The 17238-nt window shown below is 39.2% G+C and overlaps 1 protein-coding gene across 1 annotated transcript in view; it reads right to left on the bottom strand.

Moving 5' to 3' along the window:
- Window positions 1-261: 261 nt before the first annotated feature.
- Window positions 262-17238, bottom strand: part of RNGTT (RNA guanylyltransferase and 5'-phosphatase) — a 182644-nt gene continuing 165667 nt past the window's right edge. The window contains exons 15-16 of the mRNA XM_082048859.1: window positions 6372-6495; window positions 262-2878 (exon numbers count right to left, since the gene is read on the bottom strand). Of these exons, the coding sequence (XP_081904985.1) occupies window positions 2715-2878; window positions 6372-6495 (288 nt within the window). The 3' untranslated portion in view covers window positions 262-2714. The remainder of the gene's footprint in view (window positions 2879-6371; window positions 6496-17238) is intronic.

The following is a 17238-nucleotide window of genomic DNA, read 5'->3' as shown; positions in this document are numbered from 1 at the left end:
AAACACATACTTTAGGCACCATTTGTTTTCTTTCTGGTTCTAGTCACAGGAATAGCAAATAGTACTTAAAAATGGCATAACGGATCATGGCCACCACTGGGCTGGGGGGGCTCATACCCGAGAGAGAAGCCACTGACCTCTGAAAAAAGCTGATAAATTTTCTTGCAGTACTGAACAGCAACACCACCACAGTATCTTTGTGCTTGCACTGGTACCAGGAAAGCGGAGGCAACAAAAGTAAACACATCCTTAAGAAAAGCATTTTAAACCATCGACTTTTATTAAAATACTTAATACACAGTTTGTAGAGGAATGTAACATTTTCTGGAAACTGCACTGAAACCAAATTTTAATTATATATTTAACAAATGACAAAACGGTGGATGAATTCATGCTGTACACTGAAGAACAGACAAGTTAAGGGGTTTTTTTATCGTCATTATTTTCCTGGCAGAGACTCTTCTTTGCTTCTTAGCTTCAACCTCTTGAATATCTAGTAGCAGAGAAAGGAGGTTTGCATTTCTCACAGCATTAAACTCATCTTGTCCAAGTGAAATTCCTTTCTTTTTTCCATCAGGTTCTTCATTCGACCCTTCCCCAGTAGCTTCCTTTTCCAGAAAAGGAGAGGCGATTGACCTCTCTAAAAAGCTTCAGGTCATAGTGCAAGAAGAGTTTAAAAATCAAATACGAACACGGAGCTCTAAACCTTCTCAGGGTCATTACTCTTTCAAAATATCTGTTTCAAGACGAAAGTGGAAAAAAAGACACTGTCAAAATAGGAGGGAGGGCCACAACACATTGATGGGCTCAGTGGAATGCAGGTGGGAGACGGCCGGCGGTGCCACAGCTCTGAAGGAGCAGGAAAACCCGAAGCTACGTCTGGTTGAAACACAAGATGTAAGGGCTGGGAAGGATGGAAATAACCTGGATAGCTCCTCACAAGAATGAAATGTCCTCACCTCCTGGAGAGGGCTGTAATCATCACACACATTGCGACTGCCGCAGAACCGTGAAGATCTGCAACAGAGTGTATGCTATGGTGATCTCAGTGACGAGTATCATCGGGGGAAATTATTTATACTGAGTGAAGAAATAACTGACTGTGTGTTTCAATGCAAGATGCACAGAGGCTGCATAGGTGTTCACATCAAATTCATAAGGCTCTTTTTAGGAGATAATTTTGCAACCTTGCATAGGTGATATTATATCTTTTCTATAGATAATATGCAGAAACTATGTACAGTTAAAGAAAAGCAATTTGATCAACACATTATTTCCCCTCAAGTTTTACCATAGTATAAAAAGTAACTTATGTAACTCCTTCAGTTCTCTAAAACACATATGGAATACTCTAGAAAAAGACGCTAGGAACACCATCTAAATGATGCCATGTGCATTTATACAACAGGTTGAAACAGCTAGAGAAGCCACCACAAAGCATAGTCCTAAAATTTCCATAAAGAAAAAAAAATAAACCTGCAGGAGTTAATTTTGCTTACAAACATTAAAACTCATTTAAACAGAAATGCATTTTAGTTACAACAAATCAACGAGCTTCACTAATCAGATTGCTGAACCAACGGATGACTCACTAAGTCAACTACAGAAAGAGCCAATTCAATCCCTGCTTGATAAATGTACAGTAAACTTCAAAATCTGCATTTGGTTTCCAACTAATCCCAGCGCAGAACAACCCCTCCGTTGGACAACCAGCACGCAGCTCCTCAAAACTCACGTCAGGAAAATCTGCCAGTGTGCTCCGTGCTACCTTCTCTCTTACGCAGGAGTTTTCTGGCATTTCTTTTGCCGTTTTGTGCCTGGATCTAAGACATCATGATTAGCACTGCTTATTACTCTTGCATATCACAGTGATGTGTACTTTTTAATAGTATTTACAATGGTATCACTGTGGAGAACTAAGCCCTGTACTAGAAACGGTCCCTCAATAGAGACCTTAATACTAAGGATTTGGTGTATTCCTTATCGACAGACAAACTTTAAAAGGCAAAGCTAAAATCAGCCCACTATACATTTGTTGTGTTAGGTTCAAACAGGGGGAAAAACCAAACACCCAGCACATTTCCTTTCAAAGGGATGCTATGTACAAGAAGGATTCTGTTTTTTAATATTTCAACAACAAAAACCATCTAATTTTGAAATTAGTGAAATCTAAGGTGGCTTAGTTTTTAACCAACACAGAGCACAAACAACATTGCTGTTTGCTGTTAAATACAAGCCTTGGAAATGCAGGGAAACCAGGACCAATTATACTATGGGTGACAAATTGCAACCAGTTAAACGATAAAAAAAACACTTCTGTTTTTTTTTTTAAATACAGCCTCTAAAAAGTACAGCATCCCAATGTTTTCTCAGTTCCAGATTGCTGGCATTATAAATTAAAGGTGAAAAGAGATCCATATATAAACAAGGCAGCTTTCCATTGACTTCATTGTACTCTTCTTGTCTAAACCTTTGGAAATTTCATCTTCAAATACCATAAGGTAAGGTTGAATTTATCAGTTACAAAACAATGTCCATTTGTACGTGGAATTTAAAACAAAACAAAACTAAAAAGAACAACAAGAAACCCAAAACAAACTCAAAAAGCCACACCCAAGTATTTACAGCAATTCAGATTGCTTTTTTTCCAGCCTTCACACTTGCGTTCCACCTTCTGCAGAACTGTAAACACACTATGGGCTGCGAGCCAGGCCTTATGTTATGGTGCGCGGCCTTTTGGGCGGTGGGGGTGGCATGAGTTCGGTGTCAGGATCGAGGTGGTGTTTCCGCGTCTGTCCTTGAGAAGCTGCTGCGCATCTGTCAATGAACTCAAACAGCATCTCCTTTGTGACCGGGTTCTGGATGCTGTTGCATACAGCTGAGAACAAAGAACATATTCTCAAGTCACTAAACCAATTGGTTGCAGTCGGTGCTTCAATAATTTCCTCCCCTCTTTGCAAAATAAATAACATAATTTGTCTCAAGTATTCAGCCCTAAACATGGACTTCAAGAAGATGGTCATGTCAGGAGCCCAGTGCCTGTGCTTTACCCCCCAGAGAGCAGAGCGGTATAAGGGACACAACCTCGTGGGCATCGCTTTTGCTAAAACCAGGAGAAGGCATGTGTGTAGAGTCTTGCATCTAGGCAGGAACAACCCCACATTCCAGTATAAGTTGAGGAACGACCTGTTAGAGAGCAGTGTAGGGGAAAGGGACAACAGGATGACCATGAGCCAGCACTGTGCCCTTTTGGCCAGGAAGGTCAATCGCATCCTGGGGTGTATTAGAAGGGGGGTGGTTAGTAGATCGAGAGAGGTCCTCCTTCCCCTCCACTCCGCCTGGTTGAGACCACATCTAGAATATTGTGTCCAGCTTTGGGCCCCTCAGTTCCAGAAGGACAGGGAACTGCTGGAGAGAGTCCAGCGTAGGGCAACCAAGATGATTAAGGGAGTGGAGCATCTCCCTTATGAGGAATGGCTGAGGGAGCTGGATCTCTTTAGTTTGAAGAGGAGACTGAGGGGCGACCTTATTAATGTTTACAAATATGTAAAGGGTGAGTGTCATGAGGATGGAGCCAGGCTCTTCTCGGTGACAACCAATGATAGGACAAGGGGCAATGGATACAAACTGGAACACAGGAGGTGCCACTTAAATATGAGAAGAAACTTCTTCTCAGTGAGGGTGACAGAGCACTGGAACAGGCTGCCCAGGGGGGTTGTGGAGTCTGTGTGTGTAGGCTTCAAGGGGCAACTCTAAAAATGACAAGAACTGACATCTTATTGGGGCAAGCAACAGCAATGAAGGCCTTGTGAGACATTTCTGAGACACAGCTTTAAAGCACTCACCAAATCCAAATAACTAGGAAGTAGACTGGCTTAATATTGAAAACATCCTAATTGAGGTAACTTTTTTTTTTTTTTAACACTAAGTGCTATAAATACTGTAAACCCACAGTGCACAGTGCTTTTTCTTTTTTTAAGCCATCTACCTTCATGTAGCTGAAAGACGTGCACCCAACGAGCTCCATGTCCAGCACACTGGAGCATACGGAGGACCAAACGCCATGGTGCTGCAGGGTGGCCAAGGCAGGCACGTACAAGTACTCTTGGATTACTTAACATGATTCCCCAGGTCACAGTTTGTAAATAATGCCCCAGAGGATTTTATGGAACAAATAAAAAGGCTTACTTATCTTAAAACAAATGAAACGTGTTTAATACTTTTTCTATGTAACTTTTTACTCCTCTAAATCCTCCCGAGAGACTTAGGGAGGGTGGAGAAAATAAAGAGAAAGAAATGAAGTAGGAATTCTACGACTATCTTGGCAGAAAGTACAAAATGCCTAGAGGATAATTTCTAGCATGTAAGGACTGACCACAGGATGGATGCAATTTCTATGCAAAACAATCTATTGACCCCCCTAGAGTACCAAACAACATTAAGACTCCTTAAAATGTACTTGCAATATAGCATTGTTATGAATACTAATCAACATATAATTTCCTGACTCTTAAGCCACTCCTTTCTTTCCTGCAGAACTCCAGAACCATTCAAAGCATTACTTTATAATTAATGAAACACCTTCCAAACATAATTTTTTAAAATTATCTTTTTATTATGGTGAAAAGGTTCTTTAAAAGTTGTACTGTATGTGACTTCAGCAGTTGGAAAGCATCATGATCATCAGCAGTTTAGGAATAGAATTTGTGCCACAAGGCAGCTGGAACAACTCAGTCTCAACTTTTAAGGGCTGTCCTAGCTTAATCACTCAAAAAGGCCTTCTCTTTCCAATTTGAAAACAAGCTGGAGACAGATACTTATTTTTTTGCTGTTTCAAACATGGGGAAAAATAAATAGCATTTTTCATCAAGAGAAAGCAAATAGAGGAGGAAGGATCTAGAGAAGAGAACAATAGAAGTCTCAAATGAGAAAACACAACTTTTGGAGTTTTTGAAAAATGGTCAAAAGTGAAAAATTAAAGCCAAAAGAAAATTGCTGTTCTGAAAATTCCTATGGAAATTTGGAAATAGTTCTTACAAAACAGTTCTTCCTGTAGCATTTAATTTTCTTCTAAGTTTTATTTTTAGGAAGTTCATTATGTTTTGGCGAGGAGAAAAAGTCAAGAATAAAATAACTGCTCTACAAATGGAGAAAATGAGAAAAGTGCAGCTGCATACGCTTTTAAGAACAAAGGAAAGAACAACATGCTGCCCCTCAAAGAAGATAATAATCCAAGGAAAACTAATGATTGAAACAATATGGTGAAACAGAGAAGAGAAATTTAGGTCACGGTGCCAAAGAGATGTCATTGTACTTATCTGACTTCTGTGGCCCATTCGTCTTTCCCAACAAGAGTGTTGAGCAAGTATTTCAGTTACATTCTGTGCTGGTTCGCTAAGGTGCCAACAGATTTGTCATCTCCTGGCAAAATGGCCACATCTTGTTTATTCAAGAAAAACCTATTCACTACTTGGGTAAAATGGTTCAGACATTCTACAAGTAGAATGGTTCGGACAAAATCCTACATCATCTATGCATGTCCCAGTAAATAGCATGGTATTAAATACAATTAAACTTCATTTTGGCACTTAACAAAAGTCAGTATCAACATGACTATTGTTATCTGGCCTTGCAGACTTCTATTCAAACTCCCATACTCCACCTGAAACTAAACGACACCATTTAATCTACAATACTGGGCAAAATGTGTTTTGGTAGAAGAACATAAGTCTCACAATTCTGCAGGGATATACCCCCACCTTTCATTTATTTCCCTCTTCATTGTTTGTACAACTGTTGTAGAATTTTAAGATGACATTTTCTCCCATTAATTTTCTAGCCCATCTGCCAAATAATGGTTTTGGTGTTTTGAATAGAGGTGAAATTATAATGGATTTTTTGTTCAACAAATTCAACTGACAGTGCGCCAGTTTGCATCACATCCCAACAAGCCAAAACAATGCTAGACACCGATTTTAGTTAGTTAACTGCTGTTGGGATGCTTTCGTCAATAAAAACTTTCTTGGCTCTCACTTCAAAGGCATGCCCTGCCATTTCAAGTCTCTTTGAGCAAGTATTTGCAGTTCTACAAAGACTCAGGCACCTGCTTCTGCATTATCTATTAAATACTGCATCAGAGTATTTGTTTAACTGACTTCATCAAATAACCCTGAAGCCAAAGGATTTGTGCTATATAAAACCTAAATATGGCATAAGCATTTGCAACACAAGGTATTACTATAATAACTCAGAGAAGCCAGGACTCAAACTAGTAATGAGAACACAGATTGCCTTTCCTCCTTAAACTAGAACAGAGTTAAAAAATTAAAATGTGAGCCTGAAAAACTTTAAAAGACAATTATTCTACTCACCCATGGCAGTGCTGTAGGCATTTGGAAAGCTTTTGTCTATTCTCTGTCTCATGAAGACCCAGCTGTTGTTCTCGAACTTGCACTCTATAATTTTATTGTCGTACTGTTTCAGTTCTTTTGTCACCTGTTAAAAAAAAAAATGTTTGGGATAAACATATTGTAGTTCACATTTTTTTCTTTCTTTTAGAGATAAAGAATAGAAGATCAAAAGCGGCCCCGCATTTTTTCAGCAACATACTTCCATCCTACACAGACAAACTGCACAGACTACATCTCCATTATACATATGCTCAGCTACTCAACATTTTAAAAATACTTTTCAAATCTGCTGTCAATATACAGCAATTATGCTAAAACATCAGCAGCTCTAACAGAGGGGGAAAAAAGTCACTTCTGGCCCAAATGCAAATAGGTTTCCATGGGAATAAACTGTTTCCAGTGTGAGTGCTACTGCCAGCCTATGTGCACGAAATGTATTATCCTGTTGAAGGTCTCAAAGCCAAATGTCAGATTTCAATACCAGAAAGAGCTTATGGAAAATCATTCCACTCTTTACATTACCAGAGGATTTTTCTTTTCTTTTCTTCTCTTCTCTTTCTTCTTATGTCTTTAAAAAATAAGATTGTAACTCCAAAATAATGAGGGATTTCGAATCACATGTGTTTGAAATCTCCTTCAGGCCTCTCTCTATTAATTCACAGATTTGTCAGCAGCCAATATCATGAGCTATTTTTCTATCTATCTGGCAACGCTGTGTGGTTCGGAAATGTAGTTTATATGCATTGGACTTGCTAGTTGTTTGGGCTACTTCATCCTATGCATCCTAATCTATGAGACAATGCAAAATTTTCAAGTAACCATGGCAACCTGAGAACCTTATCTAACGCTTTAACAATTTTACCCATATACTTCACTTAGTTCCAAACGGCCTCTTCAGAACTATAAAGCTGTATTTAACTGCTGGCTGCGCTTAGTTTGCTAGAGTTTACAGACAAAAAGCTGTACAAGGTGCTATAACACTTTGGATTCAGCATCTTATGCATAAGTGCTCTTATAAAAAGGGACTGGTTATTGCAGTTCATTAGCATAATTTTTCACCTCTGTTGTCTACTTGCTCCTGAGAGGTGACAAGGGAATTTACTACTGTCAGAGGAATGTAGATTTGAAAAAGGCCATAACTGTCTCCAGACAGCTTAATAGCACATACAGTAGAAAAGCCCATGAACTTCCTTTCCATTAATTCCCAGATAAAGGCAATTAATTCAAGAAAAGTTCCTGAGCATGGACTGAGTCCTCCTACAGTGCACGGTACAGGATTTATCCTTTATTTGATAAGCACTTTTCTTGGTGTTTACCCTGAATACTTGTGGGAGCCCTGGGATTTTATTTGTCAAGTGAACGTGGCACTGTAAGACAATTTTGTTAAACCCGCTTACAACCAAGGCCTGTCCTGCTGCAGGACGGGCACAGTCAGAGTCAGGTTTCTGTGTCACATGTTACTCCTCCATCTATTCCATCACCTGCAAGAGCTTTTTGCCTAAAATCTTTTAATCCTTAAGCGAAGTTTGTGTCTGCTGATGACCACTTGCATGAGATCAATGCATTGCCCAGGTCAGCAACCTATTCCTCTACAGCATGCTCTGCATAGCACACCACTTCGTTCCACCCACGTTGAAAAGCCATATACAGTCCAGATGTTGGACCGACACGCATTTGTGGATGTATTTATGTTCCATCAGGTGTATGCAGGAAAACACAACACCCTTTTCTAGCGCACTCTGGATACATAAACCCAGGAAGAAACCCTTGGCTGTGCCGTGCCGTGGGAAGGTGTATTGCTTTCCAAACAGCTGCCTCGTGGAAGCGGGGGCAGCAGGGGGCATGACCGTGTGTCTGATTTTCTGCCAAAGCGGGGAAATGTGAGAAGGATCACGGGCTAGAGAGAGAAATGTATAAAAGTGCAGGCAATGACTTCAACTAACCAACCATCTCATAAGGCTTTCTCATGGTTTATCATTCTTCTAGTGTTCAGATGCTCAGAACAGCAATAAATTAGATGGCAGCTTTATCTGACCGTGGTAATTAAGCAGTATTATTAACTATCTAGGTACTGGCTTGGCCACTCATCAGCAATCTGGAAGACAGATCTTTCCACAAAATATGAACACCTGCCAAAGCACTGACTTTAATTAATTTTCCTGTTAGAAAACTGGCGATCACAGTTTTTAACAATTGCAAGTTGTTGTAATTATTTTGCAAAGGAAGAAATACAGCACCTACTCTTCCCTATACTTTGTTAAGTGACCTCAGTCTTGTAATTGTACTTATTGTAATATTTCTGAACGTTTTAGGAACTGCTGGGCATTTGATCAAGGCTACAAGTACTCTGAGCAAAACACACTTTTTAGCACTAAAAACCTCTTCTACTATAGCATCTTAGTAGACTTCTAAATGGGTATTGTTTATGCACGGGACTGAACAAGCCCATAGTGATCCTTGCATCCATAATTCATACTTTACGTCTATCACTTGCATGCTACTTTCTGGTATTTCAGCTTCAAAGTGTGACAGGGAAGCTGTCAAATTCAGCGGTCTTGAATTTCCTTCCCCTTGGGCATTCATTCTGAGCTGCTCAGAGCCAAGTCTTCTCGACTCTCCCTTTGCAGTATGGGGTTAAGCCCCCTTCTTCCCCTGAGGTATTACAGCCCATAGGAGTATCTGAATATTGCACCATCATTTCTTTTCCTAAGAGGTGGTACTTATAACTAGCGCTTCACAGCAATGGGAGAAGCGTCTCAGGAATGACAGCAGCTCTCAGCCAAAACACTGTTCCTCAGCAGCAGCACTGCTGCTGGTTCAGCACCAGCACTTCTGCCCAACTGCTGATCAAACACCCTGAAACAGCGTTCAACAATTCCAAGACGGAAGCTCCCACCACACTAAGGACTCCGTGGAGCCTCCCTTCATTAAATATTTACTCCATAGCCTATTTTCGGACAGCCAGTCAGAATTAGAAGCCCAGAGGATCACGTCTTGGACACGGGGCTGTCAGAGGTGGTTGTGTGTCAGGTCCATGTCTCTGGTCTAGACCACAGCTGTGTCCTGGGCAAGGACAAACACCAACCTCTGCGCTTCTCTCCCTTCAAGAGGAAGGAAATTGTTCCCCAGCAGGAACACTCGCTGCTCCTGGCTGCATTCCATCTAGTTATCAGGAACCAGCCTACTTGGAATCATACAATTATTTCAGTTGGAAGAGACCCTCAGGATCATCGAGTCCAACCATAACCTAACCTAACTCTAGCATTAAACCATGTCCCTAAGAACCTCATCTAAACATCTTTTAAACACCTCTAGGGATGGTGACTTGCCCAACAGAAATCACTTCCCCAAAATACAGATAAGTTTCCTCTTGGAAGCTGATTCCCTACACTACTGCTGGATTGCAAGATGTGACTGGGAAAAAGTGGGCAAGAGCTGCATTCCTGTTTCAGCAACAGCTCATTAGCAAATTGGACTGGGTGCAACACAAGACTATTGCCTAAGAATGCCAGATGACATGAAGATGACAGCTGTCTTCCTCTCCCTGCTGAGGAAGGCTTCCCACTGCCATCATCATCTGGGCTATATCCTAGGAAAAACTTCGGTGGGGTAAGCTTGTTCCTGTTTCTAAGAATGATGACAGTTAAGGTTTAGGATATCTCCAATTTTCCACTCTCCTTCCACCCTCTATGTTTTGAAATAAATTCAAAATATATTAAAAAAAAAGTGAAAAATCTAACCCATCTCAAATTATCTTGCCAGGAAGAATGATGGAGCCATTTTGAGATGAATCCCAACAGTGTGTTTATATGCAGCCACATTTTATGTTAATTTAGAGCAACATGTGAAAAAATAACATATCCAGCTGAAGAAAAGGAGAAACCATTTATATCAAATGTAGTCAGCTGTAGTCCTGTGAACACACCTGCATTATCTCTGCTGACTACCAGAGGCTTTTTTGTGTATCATCTCCACAGTGCACTTGATCATCAGACTGGTCCATCATTCCACCAGTTGAGTCCTTCTTTGATTTACTTGATTTACTTCATTTTTTGTGAAGACTTCACTCACACATTAGTCTCAACACCCTTAATCCTGAAGGAGAATGAAATTCCTGGGCAAGTTGCTGCTTTACATAAGAAGTTTTAACAGTGATAATTTAGATTTTAAGGTAATTAAGTTAATGTTTCAGTAAGCATGTCTGCAATGGACATGCTTAGACTTTAGAAATGCATCCACCTTCCTTACAATTGGGTTCTTCAGAAAGAAAAAAGGAGGTAGACTTTTTGATAAATGGTGACTCGACTGAAAGAAGATCTAAGTTTCCATATGCACATTTTTTTATCAATGCAATTGAAATGATTTAACTCAGTAAATAATCCCCTTTAAAGAAAGTGATGTTTGTAAGCAAAATTTTAACACATTCTATTTCAAATACTTTCCCTTTAACTGCCTTTTCGTTGCACTTTCCCCTCTATTACCAAACATTTATAGAAAGAAAATCATTCTTCAATTCACCTGTTTCTATTGCTTATTCCCTATCCCTAGTCAATCAGCCTATTTCTAAGATCCCACAAGAAATGACCGTAATAGTAAATGCAGAAGATGTTAACTTCCATGGGAGAACAAATAAGCAAAAGCAGCAGTTGAAATCTTACAAAATGAAAAAGATCTTTATTTCTAAATACAGTATTAAAAAAGAAACTATAACACACAGGCAAGATAGATTCTAAATGTAATGGCTTTCTATTTTCTAAGAAGAATCCGGCTTTTCTTTTTATAGCTGCCATGTGCAATGAAGGCATTTCTTTCTGATGCGCTCAAGTACACAAACTGTTTGTTTCGTTTTTTTAAACACAAGGTCCAATGCCTGGAGGAGAGTTTAGAGCTGCCACATAAAGCCTGGAAAGTAATTCTTTCTCTGTCTGATATCATAACTAACATTTCTCCATTAGGATCCATTCTCACACCCAAAGCAAACGCACAAGTGAAAGCAGCACAGCCCAAAATAAATGGTCAGCTGTGTATTCATGGCAGAAAAATTTTTTAGTTGCTTTCCAGTCTCCTACTGTGGGAGAACAGGAGCCCACACCTTCTCTAGTCAGCCATCCTGCAAAAATTAAACCACATTTTTCTAAGAACTGTCCAGAAAATATGACATTTGCGAGCTCCTTGTCCTGAGGGTATTGGGATAAAATCAGCAGCAATGACAGTTTAGGAAATAAAACCTCTCTAGCAACACGGTACATCTCAAATCCTGATTTCTGCATTGCTCTCAAACGCTGTGACTGTTCATGACTGTGAAGGACTATAGACTTTATTTCTAAACTTCTCAAACTTTCCAAACTTCCTAGATGACAGAGAGAATAACCTGCCCACTGGTGCTATGAGTCCGCAGCAGTAAGGGCATCATCTGAAGAGCAGGGAGAAGCAATGACACAAAACCAAACCAAACCAAACCAACCAACCAACACAACAACCAAAAAACAATTACATCTGAATTTGAGGAAATTAAAGGCCAAGACTTCCTGAAGGAATAGGGTGGAGAGAGAAAACATAAAGAAGGAGCAGTAACAAATTGAACAGCTTCTGAAGATACAAAGATAAGACAAACTCAAAATGAGATCTCTTTGAAGACTGAAAACTTCAAGGTGTTAAGCAAACTCCAAGGACCTTCACCTCAAACCAAGGCAATAGAGAGGAGATGAGGTGTGAGAAACGGGGCTTCCATTTATTTTGAGAATACACCCAAAGCAAAGCTTCAAAGTGCCTGATTTTAGTGCATGCCCAGATTTCCGGAGGAATGCGCATATGGGCAAGGACTATCCTGGGAAAGCGCTCTTACACCTGATTACACATGAGGACATCAATATAAGAAATTGATGAAGAACATCCTAGAGAGTCAGTAGCCGTGTAGTTTTTAGAATGGCCAACATGTACAGGGCACAACGCAGCACCTAACACAGCTCCCAAATTGTTCCTTCAGTGTTGCTTCCTAATTCTCAGACAGCTTGTTCAGATGCTTTTAAAGAACGCTTTTCCCCATTCACATAACGTATTTCATGTTTTCCACAGTAAAACTCCTTAAAGAACTATAAAAATTGAGACAGTTGTTAAATGCCCGTCCATACCATTAGTGTACACAGGACGACATATATTAATACTGTCAGTTATCAAAAGTTAATAAATTAAATCTTCACATATTTGTTCAAGCCAAAACAGATTTTGTAATGTAGCTTAACATCAATTTCTTAAAATGATTCAAGAGATTATTTTATCAAAAACATAGATTTGTCAAAAGTAAAATAAGAGTAATGATAACCGATTCTGTTGCTAAATTAAACATACTCACTGTGTTTCCTTTTAAGTAATATATTACCCAACAAACAGTTATCAGTGTCGGTAAACACAATGCAGCTGATATGTTTATTTAACATTAAAGAAGCCTTCTAAGTGTAACTACGCTGCTTTTTGTGTACATAGGAAATGCAAATGCTCCAATTTTGAGATCTCATTCTGGGAAAGAAACATTAAGAAATATAAACATTTTAACATTTTTGTTCACGTGAAATTAATCCACAATGCTAACACCAAGCACCGGAGAATCATGGAAAATCCAAAAAGAAAAATCATCTTTCAAAATAACAAGAGATTTTTTAAACTGTGGATTTTTTTGTTGTTATTTTTGACTTCCCGTGTCTAGCACTCAGAGCTCATGATTTCTTCTTTCTTGTTAATGTATAATATTTTCTCGAGGAATCTCTCACTCTTCCATGTAGTAATTTCAAATGCGGACACCCTTTTCTGATACACAGAATGGGCTGGAGTCCTGGGGTTTTCCTGACACCCGACTGATGGAAACATCAGAAATAAAAAGCCTTCCTCCTATTAGTGATACTACAAGTTTAATGACTTTCAGTGCCAGCTGGAAATAGATTTCTTAATGTATCCTGGATGTCTCCTGTACACCTGACCTTGCAAAACCATTTGAACTACCTGTAAGAAACCGATATTTTCCTGAGCTTTGTTTGGGACTCTGAAACCCTGGTATCCACAACAAAGCAGATAACTGGTAACTACTAAGACCATGATGTGGAAATGTATCTGTGTTTGCACAAATGCTTTGCTCAATTATGCATATTCTTCAATATATTCTTTTTTTCATACTTCCCGCTTCATTCAATGGGAAAACATGGTCAGCCACAGCAAACCTACAAATCCTTTCAACACTTTTGTGCATTATAACTCGGGCATCTATGGTATTCAAAATGTGGCTGATCCTTCTGCTAGGCTTTGCCATCTCCACCTAACTCCTGAGGCAGCTTCAAAGTTTTCCAAACCCCTATTTTCTTTTAATCATCATCAAAAACAAGAAGCAGAAATCCAAGGATCCATACACAGCTTAAACAGTCAAATGTAATACAGTAATAAATGGCTGTTGTTCTAGATCTATGTAGATTGCCCAGGCACTCTAATCATCACACGCCCATGAATTAGAGAAAAAAAGTATATCTCTATACATCTTCTGTAAAAGCTGAGAAATGAAAGAATTCTGTGCTGAGGACTCAGGAACCTGGCAAACCTCCACGGCTCATGAATTTGCAGAACAGGTAAGAGCAATGCTTCACTGGGAGCAGCTGGGTTAACTCTGCAGAGGCCAGAGGCAGCCAGCATGGATTGGGAACACCGGGAATAACTGTGCTGCTAATAATCCCCGGGCTCAGTGCTGAAACTTGAGGGTGTTTGTCAAAGTACCAAAGAAAACCAGGCAGATGCAAGCAAAGCAGTAAAATGCCACAGCAAACCGCAGAGCTGTTCAGCAGGTTATGCAAAAAACAAATAAGCAAAAAAAAACAACAAATCCTTTTGGTGAAGGACAAGGAATCTACTGAAGGTTTCTGAAAAATGTCACCCCCCAACAGGAAGGAACTGTCCAGGAGGGGAAGACAGAGGAAGGATATACAGTGCAAATTGACAGAAAATGCTGTAATGATTAGGTAGAAATGATTCCGAGAGGAAACATTTCACCCACAGCCTGATATATTTTGAGGACTGTATTTCTACCTGACATGAGCTGGCTTGGGAAAGCCAATTTTAACTCTCATTTGTGCTTTATTCACTCAGACTGCTTTTGCAAAAGGGAGCCAGCCCCAAATGGAAAGCACTGCATGTGAAGACACAGAGATCCAGGAGACAAAGAGTTATACACCAGTAGTAAAGAATATATGTTGAAAACATCACTTAGCTCATTCATAAATTATAAATTTCATAAAGCTTATTATCCTCAGTTTGCAAATGGGGAAACACAGAGATGGTCTGTGGTCACCCAACAGGGAAAGCATTTACCCCCCATTAGGTTCTCTAAACCTGATCTTAATTACCCCTCAGGTACTTACTACCAAGAAATCCTGTGACACGGGGCAGCTGAGATCTCTTTAATAATTTATCAGTAGAAACCAAAACAATCTTCTGGAGACAGAGCAATGCTGTCACTATTTTACAACCTTTGGCAACACTACTTCTGTACCTCAAAATAAAGGAAAGGGAGCCTACATGACTGCGTCAGAATAAGACAAAGAAGAGTTTTTCTTACCTTTTCCGTCTTTCGCATGTTGGTCATCACCTCTATGACACTGGTTCTCTTGGCAAATCTTTGCGTTTATCACACATAGATTTTACAGTGTCCTTTCTCATATGACTGTTTCTCATCTTTTCTTTGTACCCAAGCTATGGCTACGGTAGGAGTCTAAATTAATCTCATTCTATCTGTACTTCTCACACCCTACAAAGGTTCTGTCACACCACTGGGGACGGGTCACAGGGTGCGGGCTGGGCTATCAGGAGCTTCCCAGCAGCATTTCTGTCTCATCTGAGGAAAAACTACTTTTACAAGTCAGGTAGGATCTGATGGCTCTTCATGTGGGCCCTGGCTCTGCAAACTCCTATCCCCGTGAGTTACAGACCTTTGAGCAGCTTCCCAAGATCAATTAGCTCAAACGAGTGTTATCAGATCAGGCTCTGAACCTGACTGTAGCCATTGCTTATCGGGCTTCTGAAATGTTCTTAGAAACTCTTTCAGATAAAGCAAAAGACATTTAAACCAGAACCCAAAGTAGAAAATAATTGCAAGTGAGTCTTTTAAACCCACATTTACTTGTAACAACACATAGCCTTCAAATTACAGCCATTATGAATCATATTCTTGCTTCCATTTAGACCCCAAACAGCCAGCTTTATAGGCTTAAAGTTTTTTTCCCCATAAATCAAAATTCACCACTGAGAACAACTGTGTTAACACCACAAGGAAACTTGTTTGTTTTGTTAATTTGAGCTTCAAAAGCATGAATTTAATGTACATTTGTGATCACAAGTAACTCCTCATATCAATTCAAAAGGTTTACTTTATTACTTCTTATTATAAATGTGCTATCTAAAATGCAGCACCATGACTGTTCAATTTCCAGGCCATAATTTTATGATAATCATATGTAATATATTCATATGTCTACTCCACTGCCTAACAAAGCCCAAACTGGTTTGTTAGCAGCTCTGCTTTCCCCATGGTTCAAATGTTTTTGCCTCAGAACACTACTGAATAACAACATTAAGAAAGATATTATCAAAATTTTACTTTGTATTCTCCACTATAGTAAGCAAACAAAGAAACATATAACACTGGAAGCTGAATTTGGCACAGTGGCTTTATCAAATACTGGTATCTAAGTGATATGTAAATTATTAAACATGCTATGCAAGCAGTATTAGAAAGGTGGGGGTAGGGAGCAAGATTATAAATTTATAAATGTTTTCAACATCTAGAAATCCTATTAATACTTGAAAACATTGAAATTTTACAGAGAGAATGTGTGCATAAACTAAGACCAGAACTACATAAATTGCTTTTAATCTCTCATATTTAACATGCAAACATGCATTTCAGTTTTTGCCTAGGACATATTTACAAAAAGTAGTAATTTTTTTTTTCCTTCATACATTTCAGAGGCATTACCTAGTTACTCATAGATCAGATACTAGAACATACAGAGGTTTATGAGCCTTGTAGGAAATAAAAATCCAGACATTCCCTATCCACCTCACTAGACTGAACTCATCAACGAAGTCTCCTATGAACAGGCAGAGAGGAGAGCTCAGTCTTGCTGATCACAGCTTTTATATGGTCTGTGTAATACTTAGTGTTTTAAAACAGTGTGAGATCTTGAAATTACACAAGTCTCTTACAGCAGAATTACATCTTATTTTTTAGGGGAAATTTTCAGGTTTTGTATTTGTATTATATAAGCACGCGAGAACTTTGAATTTTCAAATATAAGATGACAAAAGAAGTCAAACTACAAGGATTTTTTTAAAACCTCACCATTTTGAGGGCGTATTCTTACACCTGATCACTGAGCTTGGAGTTCACCTTCATTTTTTTAGCTAATGACACAAGATGAGTTTCAGGTGGCCGCCAGAGACACTTAAGTGAGGGAGCTGATAAAAATGAAACACTGCAATAACATAAAACACAAAGCCAAAAAGAGCCGAACAACAACAAGCAAAACAATCTATTCAGCAGTGCTATAAAATCCAAATAACAAAGCAAACGTCTTGCGGAAAAAAGGCTGCAAAAGGCATGTTAGGGATTTTTCATTGTATTTTTCATCCTTCTAAGATTTCAATTAGAAGGAAAATAGTCTCTTTTTTTTCCATTACTGATAATACATCACAACAAAAAGATTAATAGCTGTTGACTTAACACAGGCTTTCAAAAATTAGCTCTGATCAAAGCAACTGCTGTAGTGAAAGTCAACTGCCCTAACTCGGTTCT

Source organism: Streptopelia decaocto (genome assembly GCF_964273445.1).
Source record: "Streptopelia decaocto genome assembly, chromosome: 3".
Lineage (NCBI taxonomy): Eukaryota > Metazoa > Chordata > Aves > Columbiformes > Columbidae > Streptopelia > Streptopelia decaocto.
This window is presented reverse-complemented; position numbering and strand designations above follow the sequence as displayed.